Genomic DNA, 20,825 nt, shown 5'->3' on the forward strand with positions numbered 1-20,825 from the left:
AAATGCCCCCATCAAACCTGCCAGTAACCCCTCCCAAATTGGACCTGAGTGCTGCTGCCAGCCTGTCCCCACTTCATGAACGTGTCAAAGCCAGCCAACTCTCAGAGTCCTGAGGAGAAAAACAGTTTTTAGGATCTGGAATGCGCTGACCGAAAGTGTGGTGGAGACCAATTTAATTGAGGCTTTCAGAAGAGAACTTCAACAACCAGTTCTTCATCCAGACACATGGAACAGCCAAGGGGACCAAATCCGCACCTCAATATACCAACATCTTCATGAACAGATTCGAACAAGATTTCTTTACCGCACAAGATCTTCAACAGACGCTATACATTAGATACATTGATGACATTGATGGCAAGAGTTATAGCTGGGGGAAAGGAAATTATGATGTGATTAGGCAAGATTTAGGATGTGGAAAGAAACTGCAGTGGATGGGCATAATTGAAATATGGAGTTTGCTCAAGGAACAGCTACTGCGTGTCAAGCAGGGAGGAAGTGTCCAGCGAGGGAACCGTGGTTTACTAAAGAAGTTGAATCTCTTGAGAAGAGGAAGAAGGAGACTTATGTAAAGATGAGACATGAAGGCTCAGTTAGGGCGCTTGAGAGTTACATGTTAGCCAGGAAGGAACAAAAGAGAGAGCTAAGAAGAGCCAGGAGGGGACATGAGAAGTCTTTGGCAGGTAGGATCAAGGAAAACCCTAAAACTTTCTATAGGTATGTCAGGAATAAAAGAATGACTAGGGTAAGATTAGGGAAAGTCAAGGACAGCAGTGGGACGTAGTGCGTGGAGTCCGAAGAGATAGGAGAGGCGCTAAATGAATATTTTTCATCAGTATTCATGTAGGAAAAAGGCAGTGTTGTCGAGGAGAAGACAGAGATACAGGCTATTATTGAGGTTTAAGGGATTGAAGCTCATAAGGAAGAGGTGTCAGCAATTCTGGAAAGTGTGAAAATAGATAAGTCCTCTGGGCTGGATGGGATTTATCCGAGGATTTTCTGGGAAGCTAGAGAGGGAATTATAGGCCGGTTAGTTTAACTTCTGTTGTAGGAAAAATGCTTGAATCCGTCAAAGAAGAAATAGCGAGGCACCTTGAGAAGAATTGCTTGATAGAGCAAACGCAGCACGGATTCGTTAAGGTGAAGTCGTGACTGATGAATTTATTGGAATTCTATGAGGATGTGTCAAGTGCGGTGGATGGAGGGGAACCGGTGGATATGGTGTTTCTCGATTTTCAGAAGGCATTTGATAAGGTGCCGCACAAAAAGTTGTTACAGAAGGTTGGGGGCATGGAGTTGGGGGTAAGGTGTTAGCGTGGATTGAGGATTGGCTGTCAAATAGAAGGCAGAGAGTAGGTGTCAATGGGTGCTATTTGGATTGGCGGTTGGTGACTAGTGGAGTGCCCCAGGGATCAGTGCTGGGGCCTCAGCTATTTACCATTTATATAGATGATCTGGAGGAGGGGGCTGAGTGTAGGGTGTCGAAATTTGCTGATGACACAAAGACAAGTGGAAAAGCAAATTGTGCGGAGGGTGTAGAAAGTCTGCAGAGGGATCTAAATAGGCTGAGCGAGTGGGCGAGGACCTGGCAGATGGAATACAATGTTGGCAACTGTGAGGTTATACACTTTGGCAGGAATAATGGTAGGAGGGACTACTATTTAAAGGGCGAAAAGCTGCAGCATGCTACGGTGCAGAGGGACCTGGGGGTCCTTGTGCATGAGTTGCAAAAACCCAGCCTACATGTGCAGCAGGTGATCAGGAAGGCAAATCGGATGCTGGCCTTCACAGCGAGGGGGATTGAAGGTAAAAGTAGGGAGGTCTTGCTGCAACTGTACAGGGCACTGGTGAGGCCGCAGCTGGAGTACTGTGTGCAGTTTTGGTCGCTGCATTTGCGCAAGGATATTTTGGCCTTGGAGGGAGAGCAGAGGAAGTTCACTAGGCTGATACCGGAGTTGAGAGGGTTGAACTATGAAGAGAGGCTGAATAGACTGGGCTTGTACTCGTTGGAGTTTAGAAGGATGAGGGGGGGGTCTTATTGAGACGTACAAGATGATGAAGGGGATGGATAGGGTAGAGGTTGAGAGGTTCTTCCCGCTCAGAAAGGACAACAGGACTCGAGTGCACAGCCTCAAGATAAGGGGGGAGCAGTTTAGAATGGAGTTGATGAGGAACTTCTTCACTCAAAGGGTGGTGAATCTCTGGAATTCTCTGCCCATTGAAGTGGTGGAGGCTACCTCACTAAATATATTTAAGACACGGGTAGATAGGTTTTTGCTAGGCAAGGAGATTAAGGGTTATGGGGAGAAAGCGGGAAAGTGGAACTGAGCCACTTCAGATCAGCCATGATCTTATTGAATGGCGGGGCAGGCTCAAGGGGCTAGATGGCCTACTCCTGCTCCTATGTTCTTATGTTCTTAGGAGATTGCAGGGCCTTTGGCTTTGATCTTTATGTCGTCATTGTCTACAGGAATAGTGCCAGAAGACTGGAAGATAGCAAATGTTGTCCCCTTGTTCAAAAAGGGGAGTAGAGACAACCCTGATAATTATAGACCATGAGCCTTACTTCTTCGTGGGCAAAGTTTTGGAAAGGATTATAAGAGATAGGATCTATAATCATCTAGAAAGGAATAATCTGATTAGGATAGTCCACACGGTTTTGTGAAGGGTAGGTCATGCCTTACAAACCCTACCGAGCTCTTTGAGAAGGTGACCAAAGAGGTGGATGAGGGCAAAGCAGTTGATGTGGTGGATACGGATTTCAGTAAAGAGTTTGATAAGATTCCCCACGGTAGGCTATTGCAGAAAATACGGAGGCATGAGATTGAGGGTGCTTTAACAGTTTGGATCAGAAATTGGCTAGCTGTAAGAAGACAGATGGTGGTGGTTGATGGGAAATGTTCATCTTGGAGTTCAGTTCCTAGTGGCATACCACAACAATCTGTTTTGGGGCCACTGCTGTTTGTCATTTTTATAAATGACTTGGATGAGAGCGTAGAAGGATGTATTAGTAAATTTGCGGATGACACTAAAGTCGGTGGAGTTGTGGACTGTGCAGAAGGATGTTGCAGGTTACAAAGGGACATAGATAAGCTGCAGAGCTGGGCTGAGAGGTGGCAAATGGAGTTTAATACGGACAAGTGTGAGGTGATTCACCTTGGAAGGAGTAACAGGAATACAGAGTGGGCTAATGGTTAAGATACTTGGTAGTTTGGATGAGCAGAGAGATCTCAGTGTCTATGTGCATAGATCCTCGTAAGTTGGCACCCAGTGTTTAGGATTGTTAAGGCGGCATACGGTGTATTAGCTTTTATTGATAGAGGGATTGAGTTTTGGAGCCATGAGGTCATGTTGCAGCTGTACAAAACTCTGGTGTGGTTGCACTTGGAGTATTGTGTACAGTTTTGGTCACCACATTATAGGAAGAATGTGGAAGCATTGGAAAGAGTGAAGAGAAGATTTACCAGGGTGTTGCCTGGTATGGTGGGAAGGTCTTAAGAGGAAAGGCTGACGGACTTGAGGCTATTTTTGTTAGAGAGAAGAAGATTAAGAGGTGACTTAATAGAGGTATACGAAATGATCAGAGGATTAGATAGAGTGGACAGTGACAGCGTTTTTCCTCGGATGGTGATGGCAAGCACGAGGGGACATAGCTTTAAATTGAGGGGTGATAGATATAGGGCAGATGTCAGAGGTAGGTTCTTTACTCAGTGAGTAGTAAGGGCATGGAATGCCCTGCCAGCAACAGTAGTGGACACACCAACATTAAGGCATTTAAATGGTGATTGGATAAGCATATGGATGGTATTGGAATAGTGTAGGTTAGATGGGCTTTAGATTGGTTTCACAGGTCGGAGCAACACTGAGGGCTGAAGGGCCTGTACTGCGCTGTGATATTCTATGATTCTATAAGATGCAGAAGTCACAACCACCAGGAGCTCCCAGTAAGAGGTTGGCAGAGGTTGGCAATTGTGCCACCAAGAATTCAGTGGCTGCTCCCTGTACAACACCAACCAAAGGCCTAGTATTGTCACTGGATCCAAGACCATAGCCAAGTGATTACAGAGGATGATTGTGGGGTGGGTGGTTTCAATGCCAGAGTACATTCATTCCCGACTCCTCTCCCCTCCCCCTCCCACTTTGAATGAGGAATCACAAGTATCCATATTGCTGCACAAGTTGCTTGTCATACTCCCATGTGTCATGCCCCCTGCTCAGAGGTCCTCAAATGGGAAGGCTGTCGATGAGCCTTTCCACCATGCTTAAATCGGACTGGAGGTGAGAAGACAACACAGCCTCCACTCACCACCCTTCTGCTTGATTAAATGCCCCTCCTGCCACATTTATTACTGCAGAGGATGTTAAGTTCTATTCATCATCGCTTTTGTAATTGAGTCATTCTTGCCTTCCACTCTACCACAGACTTTTCTTTTTGTTCTTTCCTCCTTTCCCTGCCTCTGCACTTATTTAATTTTGTTACATCTCTAACTTTTTTGCATTCCGATGAAAGATCACGAATCTGAAAAGTTTTAACTTTGCATCTCACTCCACAGATATTGCCTAATCTGTTAACGTTTTTCTAGAAATTTTAATTTCCATTTCAACTTTCCAGCATTAAGGGGCTCACTTAACATTTCCTGGCCAACATTCTGATCCTGACCAGCTTTGGGCTTGAGAATGAGCTTTCTCCAACAAGGCCATGAGTCTTTTCAACTTTTTCTCTCCATGTATACACAGGAAGAGTTGTTCCCATGACCACCCCACATTCAGTGATTCACCTGTACATCTTAATCATCTCAGCCCCAAGATATCACTAAAGGATTTCCTCAGAGCAATGTCATAGGCCAAGCTATCTTCATTTGCTTCAAAAATGACCTTCTTTTCATCATAAGGTCAAAAGTGGGGATAAGGACAGAAAATGCTGAAAGACTCAGCAGAACTGGCAGAACTCTGTGGAGAGAGAAAGGGAGTTAATTTCGCAAGTTGCTATAACTCTTCTGAGCTGAAGTGGGGATGTTTGATAATTGCAGTGCTCAGTTTTATTCGCAACTCTTCAGGTAACAAAGCAACCTGTGCTTGCATGCAACAAGACTTGGACAATATTCAAGCTTTGTCTGAGAATTGACAAGTAACATTTCTGCCACACAAGTGCCAGGCAATGACCATCTCCAACAACAGAGAATCTAACCAATTCCCAGCCTTCTTGGAATTGGTCTTTAAGTGTCTTTAAGTTGTGTTTTTTCATTGTGTCTTTAAGTTTTAGGAAGATTGGGAATCCTGTAGGTGTATTAAATTTGAAAGCGTTTTGAAACATCATCAGGATCGGACCAAGTTAGAGCCACCCTAATCCCTGCCAACTATGGCAAGGTGTGCAAGACATAACAGGCTACAAGATGAAGACATGTAAAATTGCCAGCTCCCTGATGAGGTCAATGCATTCCACACCCTTTTGAACAAGAGGTCATGGAGAGCATGCCCACCACCCTGGATGAACCTGTATTTGGGGTCACCATTGCAGATGTCAGACCAGCTTTCTTGAAGGTCAACCCATAGAAAGCAACTGGCCCGGATGGGGTACCTGGATGAGCACGCAGATCCTGTGCAGATCAGCTAGCGGGAGTTTTTGCAGACACCGTCAACCTCTCTACAACAATGTGAGATGCCTACATGCTTCAAGACAATGGCTATCATCTTGGTACCAAAGAAAATCCAAGCAGCATGCCTTAATGACAATCGACCAGTGGCTCTGACATCCATCATTATGAAGTGCTTCAAAAGGCTACTCATGGCACGAATCAATTCCGGCCTCCTGGACTACACGGATCCGCTATAGTTTGCCGACAGCCACAACAGGCTCACAGCAGACACCATCTCCCTGGCCCTGCACTCAACCCTGGAAAATAAATTCACCTATGTCAGACTCCATTTTATTGACTACAGCTCAGCCTTCAAAACCATGATTCCCATGAAACTCATCTCCAAACTTCACGGTCTGAGCCTCAGCACCTCCCTCTATGACTGGATCCTGAGCTTCCTAACCCACAGACCACAAATCAATAAGAATAGGCAACAACACCTCCTCCACGATCATCCTCAACACCGTTGCCCCACAAGGCTGTGTTCCCAGCCCCCTTCTATACTCCTTATACTCCAATGGCTGTGTGGCCAAATTCCCCTCCAATTCGATTTTCAAGTTTGCTGACAACACCACTGTAATGGTTGGATCTCAAACAATGATGAGACAGAGTACAGGAATGATACATAAAATCTGGTGAACTGGTACAGCAACAATAATCTCTCCCTCAACGTCAACAAACTGAAGGAGATTGTCATCAACTTCAGGAAGCATAAAAGGAAAGCACAGCCCTATCTACATCCACAGAGATGAAGTAGAAAGGGTCGAGAGCCTCAAGTTTTTAGGCGTCCAGATCAACAACAACCTGTCCTGGTCTCCCCCCATGCCAACACTACAGTTAAGAAAGCCCACCAATACCTCTAATTTCTCAGAAGACTATGGAAATTTGGCATGTCAGCTACAACTCTCATCAACTTTTACAGATGCATCATAGAAAGCATTCTTTTTGGTTGTATCGCAGCTTCACATGCTCCTGTTCTGCTCAAGACCGCAAGGAACTACAGAAGGTCATGAATATGACCAATCCATCACGCAAACCAGACTCTCATCCATTGACTCTGTCTACAATTCCCACTGCCTCAGCAAAGCAGCCAGCATAATTAAGGACTCCACGCACCCAGACATCCCCTCTTCCACCTTCTTCCGTCAGGAAGGAGGTGCAAAAGTCTGAGGTTACGTACCAATCGACTCAAGAACAGCTTCTTCCCCGCTGCTGTCAGACTTTTGAATGGACTTTCCTTGCACTAAGTTGATCTTTCTCTACGCTCTAGCCAAGACTAACACTACATTCTGCACTCTCTCGTTTCCTTCTCTATGAACGGTATGCTTTGTTTGTATAGCGCACAAGAAACAATACTTTTCACTGTATGCTATACATGTGACAGTAATAAATCAAATCAAAAGAGTGTCAAACTGGCTTCCTGTTGGGCATGTGCATTTTCTGGTCTTAATTCTAGACCTAAACCCACATGCTCCTCTATTTAAAATATCCCAAAGCGGATTAAAGAAAACAGGTGCAACATTGACTGTATGTTGGAAAAAGGAAAGTGGTTGATTTTTTAATATAAACTGGAGAAATCTAAAGAGTGCCATTCCCCAATAATTAGCATTATCAGCTTGATCCTCCTCAATATGGGTGAGAAGTAGCAGAAAATCATCACTCACTAACACAAGTTAGTGGTGGAATCAGGTTCCATAGGTCCTGTCATGAACGTATAGTTATGGTATGAGTGATTTTTAAGGACAACTGTTTGAAAAGCACATACTTGCTGAAAAACTTTAAAAAAGACTTTGTTCAGAAGAGGCATGTATGAACAGACAACTTGGCACATTTGTGTATTGCTTCCAAAACCTCATGAAACTGCTTATCTCGAGAAGGATCACAAAAGACACTATTCAACGACTGTCTCACATGTGTAAATGGTATCCTTCCCCTTGCTGGTCTTTTTTCAAAACAAAGACAGTTAACTGATAAGCATCTAAATGAAAGAAGAACCCCAGATAGGGGAAAGGCTATTTGAATGGCTAATGCTGAATATTTGTCAGTTTGAAAGCAGCCACCTCGGTGTTTCAAACCAAGGCTGAAAGCTGCCTAAACAGAGAACCAACTTGAACATCATAAGAGAGCCACTTTGAAACAGAAACTGCTTCTGAACGGAAAGAGACTGAGGAAGGTTTCAAGAAACAGCTATTGGACTAAATCAAGCTGTACTAAATCAAGCTACCAAGAACAACCATCTTTAATGCCATAAAAATGAAAATTGGACCCTTCACTCACTCTCGGTACGCATTCTGTTCGAGTCCACCTGCAAAGGCAAACTTCAACTCTTGCAGAAGGTGAAGTCATATGGGATCCAAGGTGAGCTGGTAAGATGGATACAAAACTGGCTTGGGCATAGAATAGGAGATGCCGGCACTGGACTGGGGTAAGAAGTTTCACAACACCAGGTTAAGGTCCAACAGGTTTATTTGGCAGCACAAACTTTTGGAGCGCTGCTCCTTCATCAGGTGAGTGAAGACTTGTGCTGATCAGTTAACTGCCTTTGTTTTGAAAGACGACCAGCAAGAGGAAGGATATAATTTATACAAGGCCTTAAGATGGTGAGCGGAAGCAATGGAATAATAGAAGGGAGTTTGAGGAAATATATGGCAGTAGATGAATGGGTGCACATGCAAGATAAGTGGGCGTGAAAAATGCTATAATGGAGCAGGCTTGACAAGACAGAGCAAGGGAATGGGATGATGTACACCACTGGATGTAGATAAATGTTTAACCATACTCACCTTTCATAACCTAATGAGAATATTAAAACACATCCTTCACTGGATCCGCACTTCTCTGTTGACCTCGTCAACCAATATCTTTTTCTTGTCAACAGTGCTTTTGTTTTTCCCTGTTGCTGGGGAAGAATATCTCTCTGCACCTCCTCACTGATCCCATCAGCACATCAAATAAGATCTTTGCTCCAATCTGAAATCCATTGCTATATCTTGTCCCCCTCTTGTTTCCAACCCAGTTTGGCTCTTTAAATACCAGAGTTGAGACTGCATCATGTGGGTTATCATGCGCCCAACCATACATTCAACTCCAAATCAAAAAGTTAAATGCCAAATTAAAAAAAACAATGCTAACGTGTCTTTCAGATTTGTAATCTTACATCGAAGTAACTCCCCACCATATCGCCACGATAACAAAGCCTTTAATTTTATCAACAAACTTTATATGGTGCACCATATCAAGTGCCCTTTTCAAAATCTATTTACACAATGTTGACTGTATTTCCTTCGTCAATCACTCAATTACTTCCTCAAAAAACTATCAAACATGACATGTCTTTTATAAAGCTATGATAACTTTCTTTAATTAACACACTTTTCCAAGTGCCATTGATTACATTCAACATTATGGTTTCTGGCTATCTACTTTATTCTTTCCTCTTTTTTTCGTCAGAGCTGTTATGCTGATAATGCTCTGACAAAACTTACATCCCAAGAATATTTAAAAGGTTGTGATCAGGGCTTCAGATACTTTCTCTCTGACTTTCCCAAGCCATTTTGACTTCCACCAATGTTATGGACCACTCACTCAGTTATGCAATCTAATAGTTTAATCATCTCCATTTGTACCTTTCAACTGTCACATACAACCTTCTATGAAAACTGAGAACGTAAGAACATAAGAAATAGGAGCAGGAGTAGGCCATCTAGCCCTTCGAGCCTGCCCCACCATTCAATAAGATCATGGCTGATCTGTCGTGGCTCAGTTCCACATTCCCGCCCTCTCCCCATAACCCTTAATCCCCTCGCTTATCAAAAACTCATCAACCCGCGTCTTAAAAATATTTAGTGAGGCAGCCTCCACCACTTCAACGGGCAGAGATTTCCAGAGATTCACCACCCTTTGAGTGAAGAAGTTCCTCCTCAACTCCATTCTAAACCGCCCCCCCTTTATCTTGAGGCTGTGCCCCCTAGTCCTACTGTCCTTTCTGAGCGGGAAGAGTCTCTCCACCTCTATCCTATCCATCCCATTCATCATCTTATACGTCTCAATGAGATCTCCCCTCATTCTTCTAAACTCTAACGAGTACAAGCCTAGTTTATTCAGCCTCTCCTCATAGCTCAACCCCCTCAACTCCGGTATCAGCCTAGTAAACCTCCTCTGCACTCCCTCCAAGGCCAAAACTTCCTTGCGTAAGTGCGGCGACCAAAACTGCACACAGTACTCCAGCTGCGGCCTCACCAATGCCCTATAAAGCTGCAGCAAGACCTCCCTACTTTTATATTCAATCCCCCGCGCTATGAAGGCCAGCATCCCATTCGCCTTCCTGACCACCTGCTGCACCTGCAAGCTGGGTTTTTGCAACTCATGCACAAGGACCCCAAGGTCCCTCTGCACCGTCGCCTGCTGCAGTTTTTCGCCACATAAGTAATAGTCCTTCCTACCATTATTCCTACCAAAGTGGACCACCTCGCACTTGCCAACATTAAATTCCATTTGCCAGTTCCTGGCCCATTCGCCCAGCCTATCTAGATCCTTCTGCAGACTCTCCACACCCTCCGCGCAATTTGCCGTTCCACCAATCTTGGTGTCATCAACAAATTTCGACACCATACACTCGGTTCCCTCCTCCAGATCATCTATATAAATGGTAAATAGCTGAGGCCCCAGCACTGACCCCTGGGGCACTCCACTAGTCACCAACCGCCAATCCGAGTAGCACACATTAACCCCCACTCTCTGCCTCCTATTTGACAACAATCCTCTATCCACGCTAACACCCTACCCCCAACTCCATGCCCCCTTACCTTCTACAATAACCTCTTGCGAGGTACCTTGTCAAACGCCTTCTGAAAATCAAGAAAGACCACATCCACCGGCTCTCCTCTATCCACCGCCCTAGACACATCCTCATAGAACTCCAATAAATTCGTCAGACACGACTTCCCCTTAACGAAACCGTGCTGCGTCTGCTCTATCAAGCAATTCCCCTCAAGATGCCTCGCTATTTCCTCCTTGATGACGGATTCTAACATTTTACCTACAACAGACGTTAAACTAACCGGCCTATAATTCCCCGCCTTTTGCCTGGCACCCTTCTTAAACAACGGCGTAACATTAGCCGTTTTCCAATCTTCCGGCACTTCCCCGGAATCCAGCGACGTCTGGAAAATAACCACCAAGGCATCCACTATCACCTCCGCCATTTCTTTCAGAACCCTTGGATGCATTCCATCCGGTCCTGGGGACTTGTCCACAATCAGTCCCTCCAGTCTGTCAAGCACCGCCTCTCTAGTAACAATAATGTCATTCAGGCTCTCCAGTCCTACCACCTTTCCATCGCTAACACCCGGCAAATTATTCACGTCCTCCTCCGTGAAGACCGAAATAAAAAAGTTATTCAAGACCTCAGCCATTTCCCCATCCCCCGACCACTAAGTCCCCCCTCTCATCCTCTAAAGGTCCAAAGTTCACCCTAGCCAGCCTCTTCCTTTTTATATATTTATAAAAACTCTTGCTATCCTTTTTTATATTAAGCGCTAGCCCAGCTTTATAGTTTCTCCTACCCTTCTTTGTCAATCTTTGTTGACATTTAAACCTCTCCCAATCCTCTTCTCGCCCACTACTCTTAGCTACTCTAAACGCCTCCACTTTTAATTTAACACTTTCCTTCACCTCCTTCGTTATCCACAGCTTATTACCTCTCCTCCTACGGTCCTTTTTAACCATCGGAATAAATTTCTGCTGAGCACCAAGAAAGATCTCCTTAAAGATCCTCCACTGCTCCTCAGCAGACCTACCTTCCAACGCGCTCCCCCAGTCAACATTCGCCAATTCTTCTCTCATCCTACCGTACTCCCCTCTGTTCAAACAAAGGACGCATGTCCGGGAACCCACTTTCTCCTCCTCCATCTGCACCAGAAGCTCCACTATACAATGATCACTCTCCCCAAGAGGATCCTTCACCGCAAGGTCCCTAATTCTTCCCGCCTCATTACATAACACCAAATCCAAGATAGCTCGCTCCCTCGTCGGCTCCAACACACACTGTTCAAGGAAACTATCCCAGCAGCATTCCAAGAACTCCTCCTTGAGCCCACTGCATCCAACATGGGTCGACCAATCAATATGTAGATTGAAATCCCCCATAATTATGGCCGTTCCATTCCTGCACGCTGCACTTATTTGCACGTTAACAGCCCGCCCCACCTCCAGATCATTATTCGGGGGCCAATAGACGACACCCACCAGCATCTTCCTCCCTTTGCTGTTCCTAATCTCCACCCACAACGATTCCACTTTCTGCTCATTGGTTCCTATATCATCCCTTGCTACCACCCTGATGCTATCCTTAATCATCAGAGCTACACCTCTCCCCCTCTTTTTCCTCCCGCCTATCCTTCCTATACACTTGATACCCCTGGACATTCAGCTCCCAGTCCCTGTCACCTTGCAGCCACGTCTCTGTAATGGCCACCAGATCATATCCATTTGTGCTGATCTGCGCCACCAGCTCATCCACTTTATTCCAAATGCTTCGTGCATTCAGATAAAGTGCCTTCATCCCAGCCTTCACCTGGACCCCATTTGCCAGAACGCCACCAACCTTACTCACGCCCCCTACTCCCTTTATTATTGGGACATCCTCGGCCTCTTCCCTTACCTGTACCCTCTCCTTAACTTTAGCCCCCGTAATGTCACCTACCCTCGCACCCTCCCCCCCCCTTCCCCCCCCCTTCAGGCAGACAACACACCCTTCTGTGCACTTTGTCATTGTGACAAAGGACAGTGTCAATACCCCTAACACCACTATCCCCAATTACTACTACGTTCCTTTTCACCTTCTCTTTGCCTATGTCCTGCGTCTGCATCACTGTACCATGTGCAGTTTGCTCACCAGCCTCACCTCCCTCATTCTCGTCCAGACTGGAAGCAAGAACCTCAAACCTGTTATGCAGATTGAGAGGCTGAGGCCTCCGCTCCCCACCCTCCTTCCTCCGCTCCCCACCCCCCTCTTGTTCCTGACCCTTAGAGTTAGCCAGTCTGGGGGGGGGGGGGGGGGGGTACCCCATTGCACCCTCTCTCCCCCTGATGAGCCTCAGTGTCTGTAGCTCAGAGGCCAGCTCATCTACCTTGAGCTGGAGCTCCTCCAGCAACCTGCACTTACTGCAGACATGGTCACTGGGAAGGACCCTGGGGTCCACCAGCTCCCACATCATACAGAAACAACACATCACATGCCCCTCCATTATTCACTGTAGTAGTTTTGAAAATTTCAACACGAACTTACCTGGCCCTTTTTCTCCCAAGCCCTTTGCTCCTAAGCCCAAATAGCACACTCTGCTTCCCTCTCACTCCGCTGCCCGCTGTCTACACCAGGCCTCCTTTTAAACCTGGCGCTGTTTTAAAGCCTGCTCCCCCACAACTCCCTGCTATCCACTCCCTTAGAATTCTTAAAGCGGTAAACACAAAAAGCCTGCAAAAAAGCACTGTTTCAGTAGTTGGAATTTTCCAGCACATTGGGAGTCCAGTGCTGGGTCACATGGGAGTCCAAAACCCATCCATGTCATTGGCATATAAAACCACAGGCTGAGACCAGGAACAGAGATAGGCCATTTGGCCCATTGAGTCTGTTCTGCCATTTAATGAGACCGTGACTGATCTGATATGATAATCCTCAACTCCATTTTCCCACTTATCCCCATTACCTTTGATTCCCTTACCGATTAAAAATGTCTATCTTAGCCTTTAACGTGCTGAATGACTCAGCCTCTATGCTAAAGAATTCCACAGATTCACTACCCTCAGAAGAAATCCCTCCTCATCTCTGTCTTAAGTGGGTGATGTGGGTATGCCGGCGTTGGACTGGCGTAAACACAGTAAAAAGTCTGACAACACCAGGTTTTAGTCCAACCTATTTATTTGATAATATTCTCACAAGCTTTCGAGGGGTTACCCTCTTCGTCAGGTGAATGGAGAGTTCTGGCCTCAGACAGAGCATATAAAGCACAGACAGTTTAGAGATTACTGATTAAAATGCGAATCCTTACACCTAACCTGCTGTTCAAGACCTGAAGTGGCTGATAATGTGAGTGGAAGGAGCACTGATCACAGTTTAAAGAGATGTGTATTGTCTCCAGACAGTACAGTAAGTGAGGTTTTGCAAACCCAGGCAAGTCACGGGGGTTACAGATAGTGCGACATGAACCCAAGATCCCTGTTGAGACCGTCCTCATGTGTGCGGAACTTGGCTATCAGTCTCTGCTCAGCGACTCTGCGCTGTCGTGTGTTGTGAAGGCCGCCTTGGAGAATGCTTACCCGAAGGTCAGAGGCTGAATGCCCGTGACCACTGAAGTGTTCGCCAACAGGAAGGGAACAGTCTTGCCTGGTGACTGTTCCCTTCCTGTTGGCGAACACTTCAGTGGTCACGGGCATTCAGCCTCTGACCTTCGGGTAAGCATTCTCCAAGGCGGCCTTCACAACACACGACAGCGCAGAGTCGCTGAGCAGAGACTGATAGCCAAGTTCCGCACACATGAGGACGGTCTCAACAGGGATCTTGGGTTCATGTCGCACTATCTGTAACCCCCGTGACTTGCCTGGGTTTGCAAAACCTCACTTACTGTACTGTCTGGAGACAATACACATCTCTTTAAACTGTGATCAGTGCTCCTTCCACTCACATTATCAGCCACTTCAGGTCTTGAACAGCAGGTTAGGTGTAAGGATTCGCATTTTAATCAGTAATCTCTAAACTGTCTGTGCTTTATATGCTCTGTCTGAGGCCAGAACTCTCCATTCACCTGACGAAGAGGGTAACCCCTCGAAAGCTTGTGAGAATATTATCAAATAAATAGGTTGGACTAAAACCTGGTGTTGTCAGACTTTTTACTTAAGTGGGTGACCCCTTGCTCTGGAAATATATCCTCTAGTTATAGACTTTCCCACAAGAAGAAACAGCTTCTTAGCAGCTTTCCAGAGACAGTCTCCAAACTGGCCACTATTCACTATTCTAATAAGGAGAACAGACAGGTTTTGGAGACTGGAGGCCCAATGGCAAGCCAGGACACCACCATGACAACTGGGCACTCCTGGGAGAGACTGGTGAGCACAAGGGTGTGTTCAGTTGTCTGCATTGAAGTCATGGAGCTTCTGGCTCTGAAGGCCACTGTCACGAGGACAACTGCTATAATCAAGAAGAAAACTTTGTATAAAATATTGAAGATAAGCTTTTCACGGAACTGAGCATCATTCTAAAACAACTGCAGCTGATGCTATGGTGCCAGATTACAGTTCTTTTCAACTAACTGCAAAAGAGTCTTTAACTCCTTGTGCTAAATACAGTATAAGCTGATACATGAAACAATAAATGGTATTCCAAGTTGAGAAAAGTTAATAGTTTTGCAACAGTATGCACAGCTAAGATTATGTTGCTGCATTTGAATTTGATGTAATGGAATTATAACAACTCTATTTATCAGTGTTTCCTAGCCACTTCATTATCTTTCCTCTTTAAAACTCATATTCAAAGCAGTTATCACGTCAGAGGAAATTTGTGTTGTAATTCAATAATGTGGAGTCTCTAGTTGTTGAAATTAAGCACTAGGGGTTAATTTTATACACTGTGACAGTCCTAGAAAAATTTCAAGTAAAGACCTCACACTAACCAAGAAAAATGTCATTTCAGCAATATAATGTTTACTCAACAACCGAGTATTTAGACCTATTGGAAGGCAAATTTTAAAAAGTTTTTTTTAATTTGGAGTTAATGCTCAGAAATAATTTCTAAAGGTAAAAACAAAATGTAATCCTTTCTGACCTACCACGTTTGTCAATTTCAGGCCAATTTCTTAAATTCAAAAACTACATTTTATACAACACTTTATCCTGGGAACTGCCAATAATAACAGCACTATTAGAATGAAATTACAGCAATATAAAAATAAATTGAATTTAAACTAGACTTTCATGGGGCTATTAACATGTACAAATGCCAAAATTTGAAAACAGAATGTCTATGCTCAAAAATATTCGAAAATTATTTCAAGTGAGCTGCATTGTAATATACTATGAAGGCCGTTTTTTGTTCCACTTTCTACATATAAAATAAAATCAAGCCCAGAATCCATAAAACAAAACAAGGCTCTTAATGTGCTACACCGGACCCCATCCCTGTGGTTGAAGAATTGATTTTAAATTTAGCAGTATAAATACGAGTGCTACAAATATAGTGAAATAGACTCAACCCAGGCCAAAACCATTTATTGTTGTCAAATCCTGTACAGTACCTCTCACAGGAGTCATTCAGCTTAGCTTCCGTTTCTATGGACGTTGCGTCCTAGAGAAATTTCGTTTACCTCTCTGCCACTATTCGGAGAGGTATCCTCTACATAAAGATCATTTTCACATCTTTTCAGCACCAACGTAAACATTTCAAAACAGACAGCGATTTTACACTACAAGTTGCAATGAATCGACCAGAGTACAGTAGTACCAAAAATTTGCATCAAATCAATGGAAAATAGGAAAAACACCTGGCAACATATACCTGAATTCCATTTTAAATAACCAATTTAAAAATCACTCCAATATGTAACCCGATTTTAGATAAAAGCCGTGTACTTAAAGAAATGAAACTACTGATACAAATAACCCGATTGTATCAGCTAACAAAAATGAACGATGATTATTAACATTCCACTGTTTAATGCATATGAACGCCTAAACATTATTGTGAAACTTGATGCATAAAATTAATGTATCGGACATAATCTTACAAAGGCAAACTATAGGTATCAATAAAGATGTATATTGCACAAAAATAAATACTGCAATAAGTATGTCACCCTTACATCGTAAATCACGTTTTTAAATGCAGATGGTGAACCAGGGACTATTATTTTGTGAAGTATCACATTTCATTCCGCTTGGTGTACACTACCTGATAATATCATCGTTGTGGCCAAGGAAAAATTTCTGTGTATGCTCCCTGGTGTTGTATACAATTCCCACTCCGGCAACGAAGTAGACCACCTCCTTGGCAACCGTGTAGTACAGGTTATTCCGACACTGGTGACCTCGGTAACCATAAACCCACTCTAACCGCAGCTGGCATTTCGGTGCAGTCCTATCAGCCATTTCCTTTCCTTCCCTAATATTCCTCTGCTGTCCTTCTCTCCACTCCCAGGAAGACTGCTCCAAATAACACTTGCAGGAAGAAAAACAACAACAAACCTGTATTAGAATTTCTAAACAAAAATTCAACCGTTCATCTAAAAAAAAGGTACCTCTCCTCTACACAGCGGCAATAATAACTCCCAATGATGTCAGCTAAATGCAGCAGCAGTAAGCAGCCGACACTGAAGGACGGAGATGAGTTCGTTAGGAAGCGCTGCGCGCGCTCGTTACCAAGAGGGAAGGGTCGCTTAGTAACAGCGCCAGAGCGGCCGTTAACGTCCACGCGGTGTGGAACGTAGACCGCGCGCAATGTGCAGTGCGCGCGAGAGCATTAGCCGGCGCGCACGTTGCAATTGCTCAACGCCAACTGTCCCTGAGAAATATTTTGCTTTCTTTCGCGGTGGATGGTGACAGGAAATTTCTAAAATATCGGGTTTAAAATTCAACACGGCGACGAGCATATAGGTGCAACGCAAGAGATAGCTTAATGAGCTCTGATATTCACGAGCGATGAAAATAAAAACAAATAAAATTGTCTTCTCACTGTCAGAAAGCAATGTGCAAAGGCTCCTTCCACAGCACTCTGCAAATCCTACGACCTCTATCACCTAGAAGGACAAGGGTAGCAGATGTATGCGAACACCACCAGCTGGAAGTTCCTCTCCAAGTCACACTATCCTCATTTGGAACTGTATAGACGTCTTAATCCCGATCTCTTCCTCTGCTTGTAAAACTATAACATTGTGACATGATCAAAATCCTGAAACTCCCTCCCTCACAATAACATGGATATAACTACACCAAACGGGCTGCATTGTTTCCAAAAAGCAGTTCTTCACTTCTCTCAAGGGAAATTGAGGCTAGGTTCTTGTCAGCCATACTCACATCCCAAGAACAAAGTAAAATATGACAAATGAAAATAACAAGATCTTACTTCCAAAGAGGGCCACTGAGATTTGGTTTGCATATAAAAGATTTCCCGACAATCTAATCACAAACTAGATTGCCCAGAATTTTATGCAACTTATCAGCTGACATTTATGAATTGAACTGACTGTCGACATTTCAAGGTTATTCTCTTCAGAACTTCTTAGAAAATATAAATATTTTGTTTACATTTTATGAAGGTATGACTTGTAACCTAATTATTTAGGAATTGCGCAGGTTGCTTTATTCCCCCAGGAGTATTGAAATAGGAACAGGGAATATTGGAAATACTCAGTGAGCCAGGCAATATGTGTGAAGAATCAGTTGACATTTCAGGTAGGTAACCCCAGGTCTCAGCGACCTGACCTGGTAACTCTCTTTCCCCAACAGATGCTGCCAGACCTGCTGAATATTTCCAAAATTTTCCATTTTTATTTCCGATTTCCATCATCTGTAGCATTTTGCTTATGCCCCAGAAGTTTGAGCTTGTTACAAACTTTAACTTACTTTGTTTAATGTAACATATATGAAGCTAAGTTGTGGAATAATATATGATACTTATACGATGTAAAGAAATTATGTTAGAGTGCTTGCTGGTCTAATTTTACACTGAAAAGACTGACAAACCAAAGGAAACAAAAAAGATATTTTTCCAATGACAATTGCAATATAAGGGTCTAAAGAATAAATCATAAACTGGACAGTAAACTGATAAGAAATCTAAATACTCAAGAGCATGGAGGAAAATCTAAACAAAAAACCTAGCAGCAACCAAAAACATGTACCTTCCCCAATTATTATCTCATAATCTGTTCTGATCATTTTTCATAATTGTCTTTCGTCAGATTCAGTTTTCCCAATTTCTTTGCATGAATCAATTCATTTTCTATAAAATGCTTCGTTTGAGCCAGTATTTACATTTCAGAGCATTCTGATGAAATTCATGATCTGAAATATTAATTCTGTTTCTCCATGACAGGTACTGACAGACTTGCTGAATGCTTCAAGAATTTTCTCTTTTTTTTCATCTTAAGTGTCTGTTTATACACAGGACACCATAATGTTGCTCATGTTAAATTTCAAAATTCATGTATTGTGCACATTTCTGGAAGTTTTAATGTCTGTCAAAGGGTTCCTTGTGCAGTGGTTATATTACTAAATTAATAAACCAGAAAATGTGAGTTTAAACTCCACCAAGGCATCATGAGAATTTGATCTCTGTGTTAAATATCTGGATGAAAAAACTGGTATCAGTAAAATTGACCATGAAACTTTTGGATTGCCATAAAAATCCAACTGAGTCACAAATGCCCTTTAGAGAAGGAAAACCACTGCCCTTAACTATCTGTATTGACCTGTACGTGATTTTTACACAAACATGGCTTACTGTTCACCATCACCCACTTTAAATTCAGCTCTTTGTTTTCATTTCTCACATACTTCAATGTGTTCCCGAGTTGGGACCATTGCACAGTTGCAAAAGGTGGGGAACCTAATCAAAGGAGTTTTTCTCCAAACGCCAAACAGCCGAGTAGCCGGGCGAAACAGACACTTTATTAAGCAAAGTGGAGACTAGCGATCTAGAGACCTAGATTATAGCCAGAATTCTCTCACTGAATCGAGCTGTTTCGCAGAGAAGAAAGCAGCAGAAGTCTGTCTGTGTCAGATTCCATAAGTTCAATCCTAAACCAGAGGAAAGTTTTCCAAAATAAAGCTACAGGTCCTGTGTTGTAATTATCTGCTGGATTTGGCTCACAGTGTTAGAACTTACGGGATGTTGTTTTGGGAAAGGTATATTCTCAGTTCAGGGAAGTAGATAGATTTGGATTGGGGGTAATTTAAGCATACTGTCTGGGTAACCAATTTTTGTAGCTAATTGTAAATGTCATTCTTTACTGCTGTCTTTCTTATTGTGTGTTTTTAAGTTTAATAAACATTTTGTTATTTGAACAATTTACAAGACAGACCCCTGGTTCCTCATCTTTTTTCTCACATTTTCTTCCAAACTGGCAAAAATAAATAGTTAGGAACCGACATTCCAAGTTTCCCTCCTGGGATTTGGGAGGCCTCACATTGAATATAAGTGGGGTTCATGACAATGGTGAACAAGTTAGCCCAGCCACAGTTACCATAGTGTTCACTTTTAGATTGAAAGTAACAAAAAACTTGGGGGCAATGAATATATAGCTTTACAAGCAGAATTATATTATTCAAACAACTGTTCAACCAACATTTATAAAGCCTTTGCCTCACTCTGGGCAAGTTCATTTTTAATTGCTGACCATTTGTCTACTTCCCTATCTAACAGCAAACTGTGTAGCTCTTGCAAATAGCTGGGAGAGGATATGAGTTATTGATTCACTGATACTCAACACTTGCAAGATGACATGGTATCCTGCCCACACCCCCACCACAAAGTTTCACGTAAATTTTCACTTACTGGAAACACTACGATAACTATAATGCCAATCAGATAAATTAGGCCAATTCTGAGTACAGTTTTATTCTCCAATACTCTCCAAAATTCTCCAATTTCCTCCAATACAAAACTGAACCCTTTTCAAATCATAACCGCAGAGTTGTTACAAGAGAGAAGAAGGTCATTCAGGCCATGCTCTGTACCGGCTTTTCATAGGAGCAATTTATCCTGAAACATTCCCTCACTGTTTTCTCAAAACTCCTGCATGTTCTCCCTTTTCAGGTAACAATCCAATTCCTTCTTGGACATCTTGATTGAACCTGCTGTCACCACACTCTCAGCAGTATCTGGGATGACTTTGGTGGGCATCCTCTGGTTGCTTCAGGCCCTGAGGACACTGCCATGGTGGGAGTTTCCTGCATGGTGGAAGAAGGTTCATCTGTTGCCCCAGCACTTTGAGGCATTTGTGTCAATGGCAGAGGGGTGGAAGGCTGGCTTTCCACATGAGAAGCTTGTTGAGATGTGTCCTCCAATGGTGTCAGCAGCTACTCATCTGCTACTATGAGGTCCAGTTGGCACAGCTGCTTTCTTAAGTAAAAAGTCTGACAACATCAGGTTTTAGTCCAACCGATTTATTTGATAGTAAACTCACTAGCTTTCGAGGGGTT

The 20,825-nt window shown here is 43.5% G+C and overlaps 1 protein-coding gene across 9 annotated transcripts in view; it reads right to left on the bottom strand.

Annotated features, from left to right (window-relative positions):
- LOC145350939 (echinoderm microtubule-associated protein-like 6) overlaps positions 1 to 17,015 on the bottom strand; it is a 394,618-nt gene extending 377,603 nt beyond the window's left edge. For 8 of the 9 annotated variants that reach the window (XR_013888268.1, XM_080200440.1, XM_080200441.1 and 5 more), the window contains exon 1: positions 16,576 to 17,015. Coding sequence is in view for 8 of the 9 variants with exons in the window: in XM_080200440.1 (XP_080056566.1) it covers positions 16,576 to 16,772 (197 nt within the window). In the remaining variant the exon portion in view is untranslated. The remainder of the gene's footprint in view (positions 1 to 16,575) is intronic. The other variant, XM_080200439.1, reaches the window with a different exon arrangement.
- Between the last annotated feature and the right edge of the window lie 3,810 nt (positions 17,016 to 20,825).

The sequence above is a fragment of the Carcharhinus amblyrhynchos genome, chromosome 12 (genome assembly GCF_965287045.1).
Source record: "Carcharhinus amblyrhynchos chromosome 12, sCarAmb.v2.hapA, whole genome shotgun sequence".
Lineage (NCBI taxonomy): Eukaryota > Metazoa > Chordata > Chondrichthyes > Carcharhiniformes > Carcharhinidae > Carcharhinus > Carcharhinus amblyrhynchos.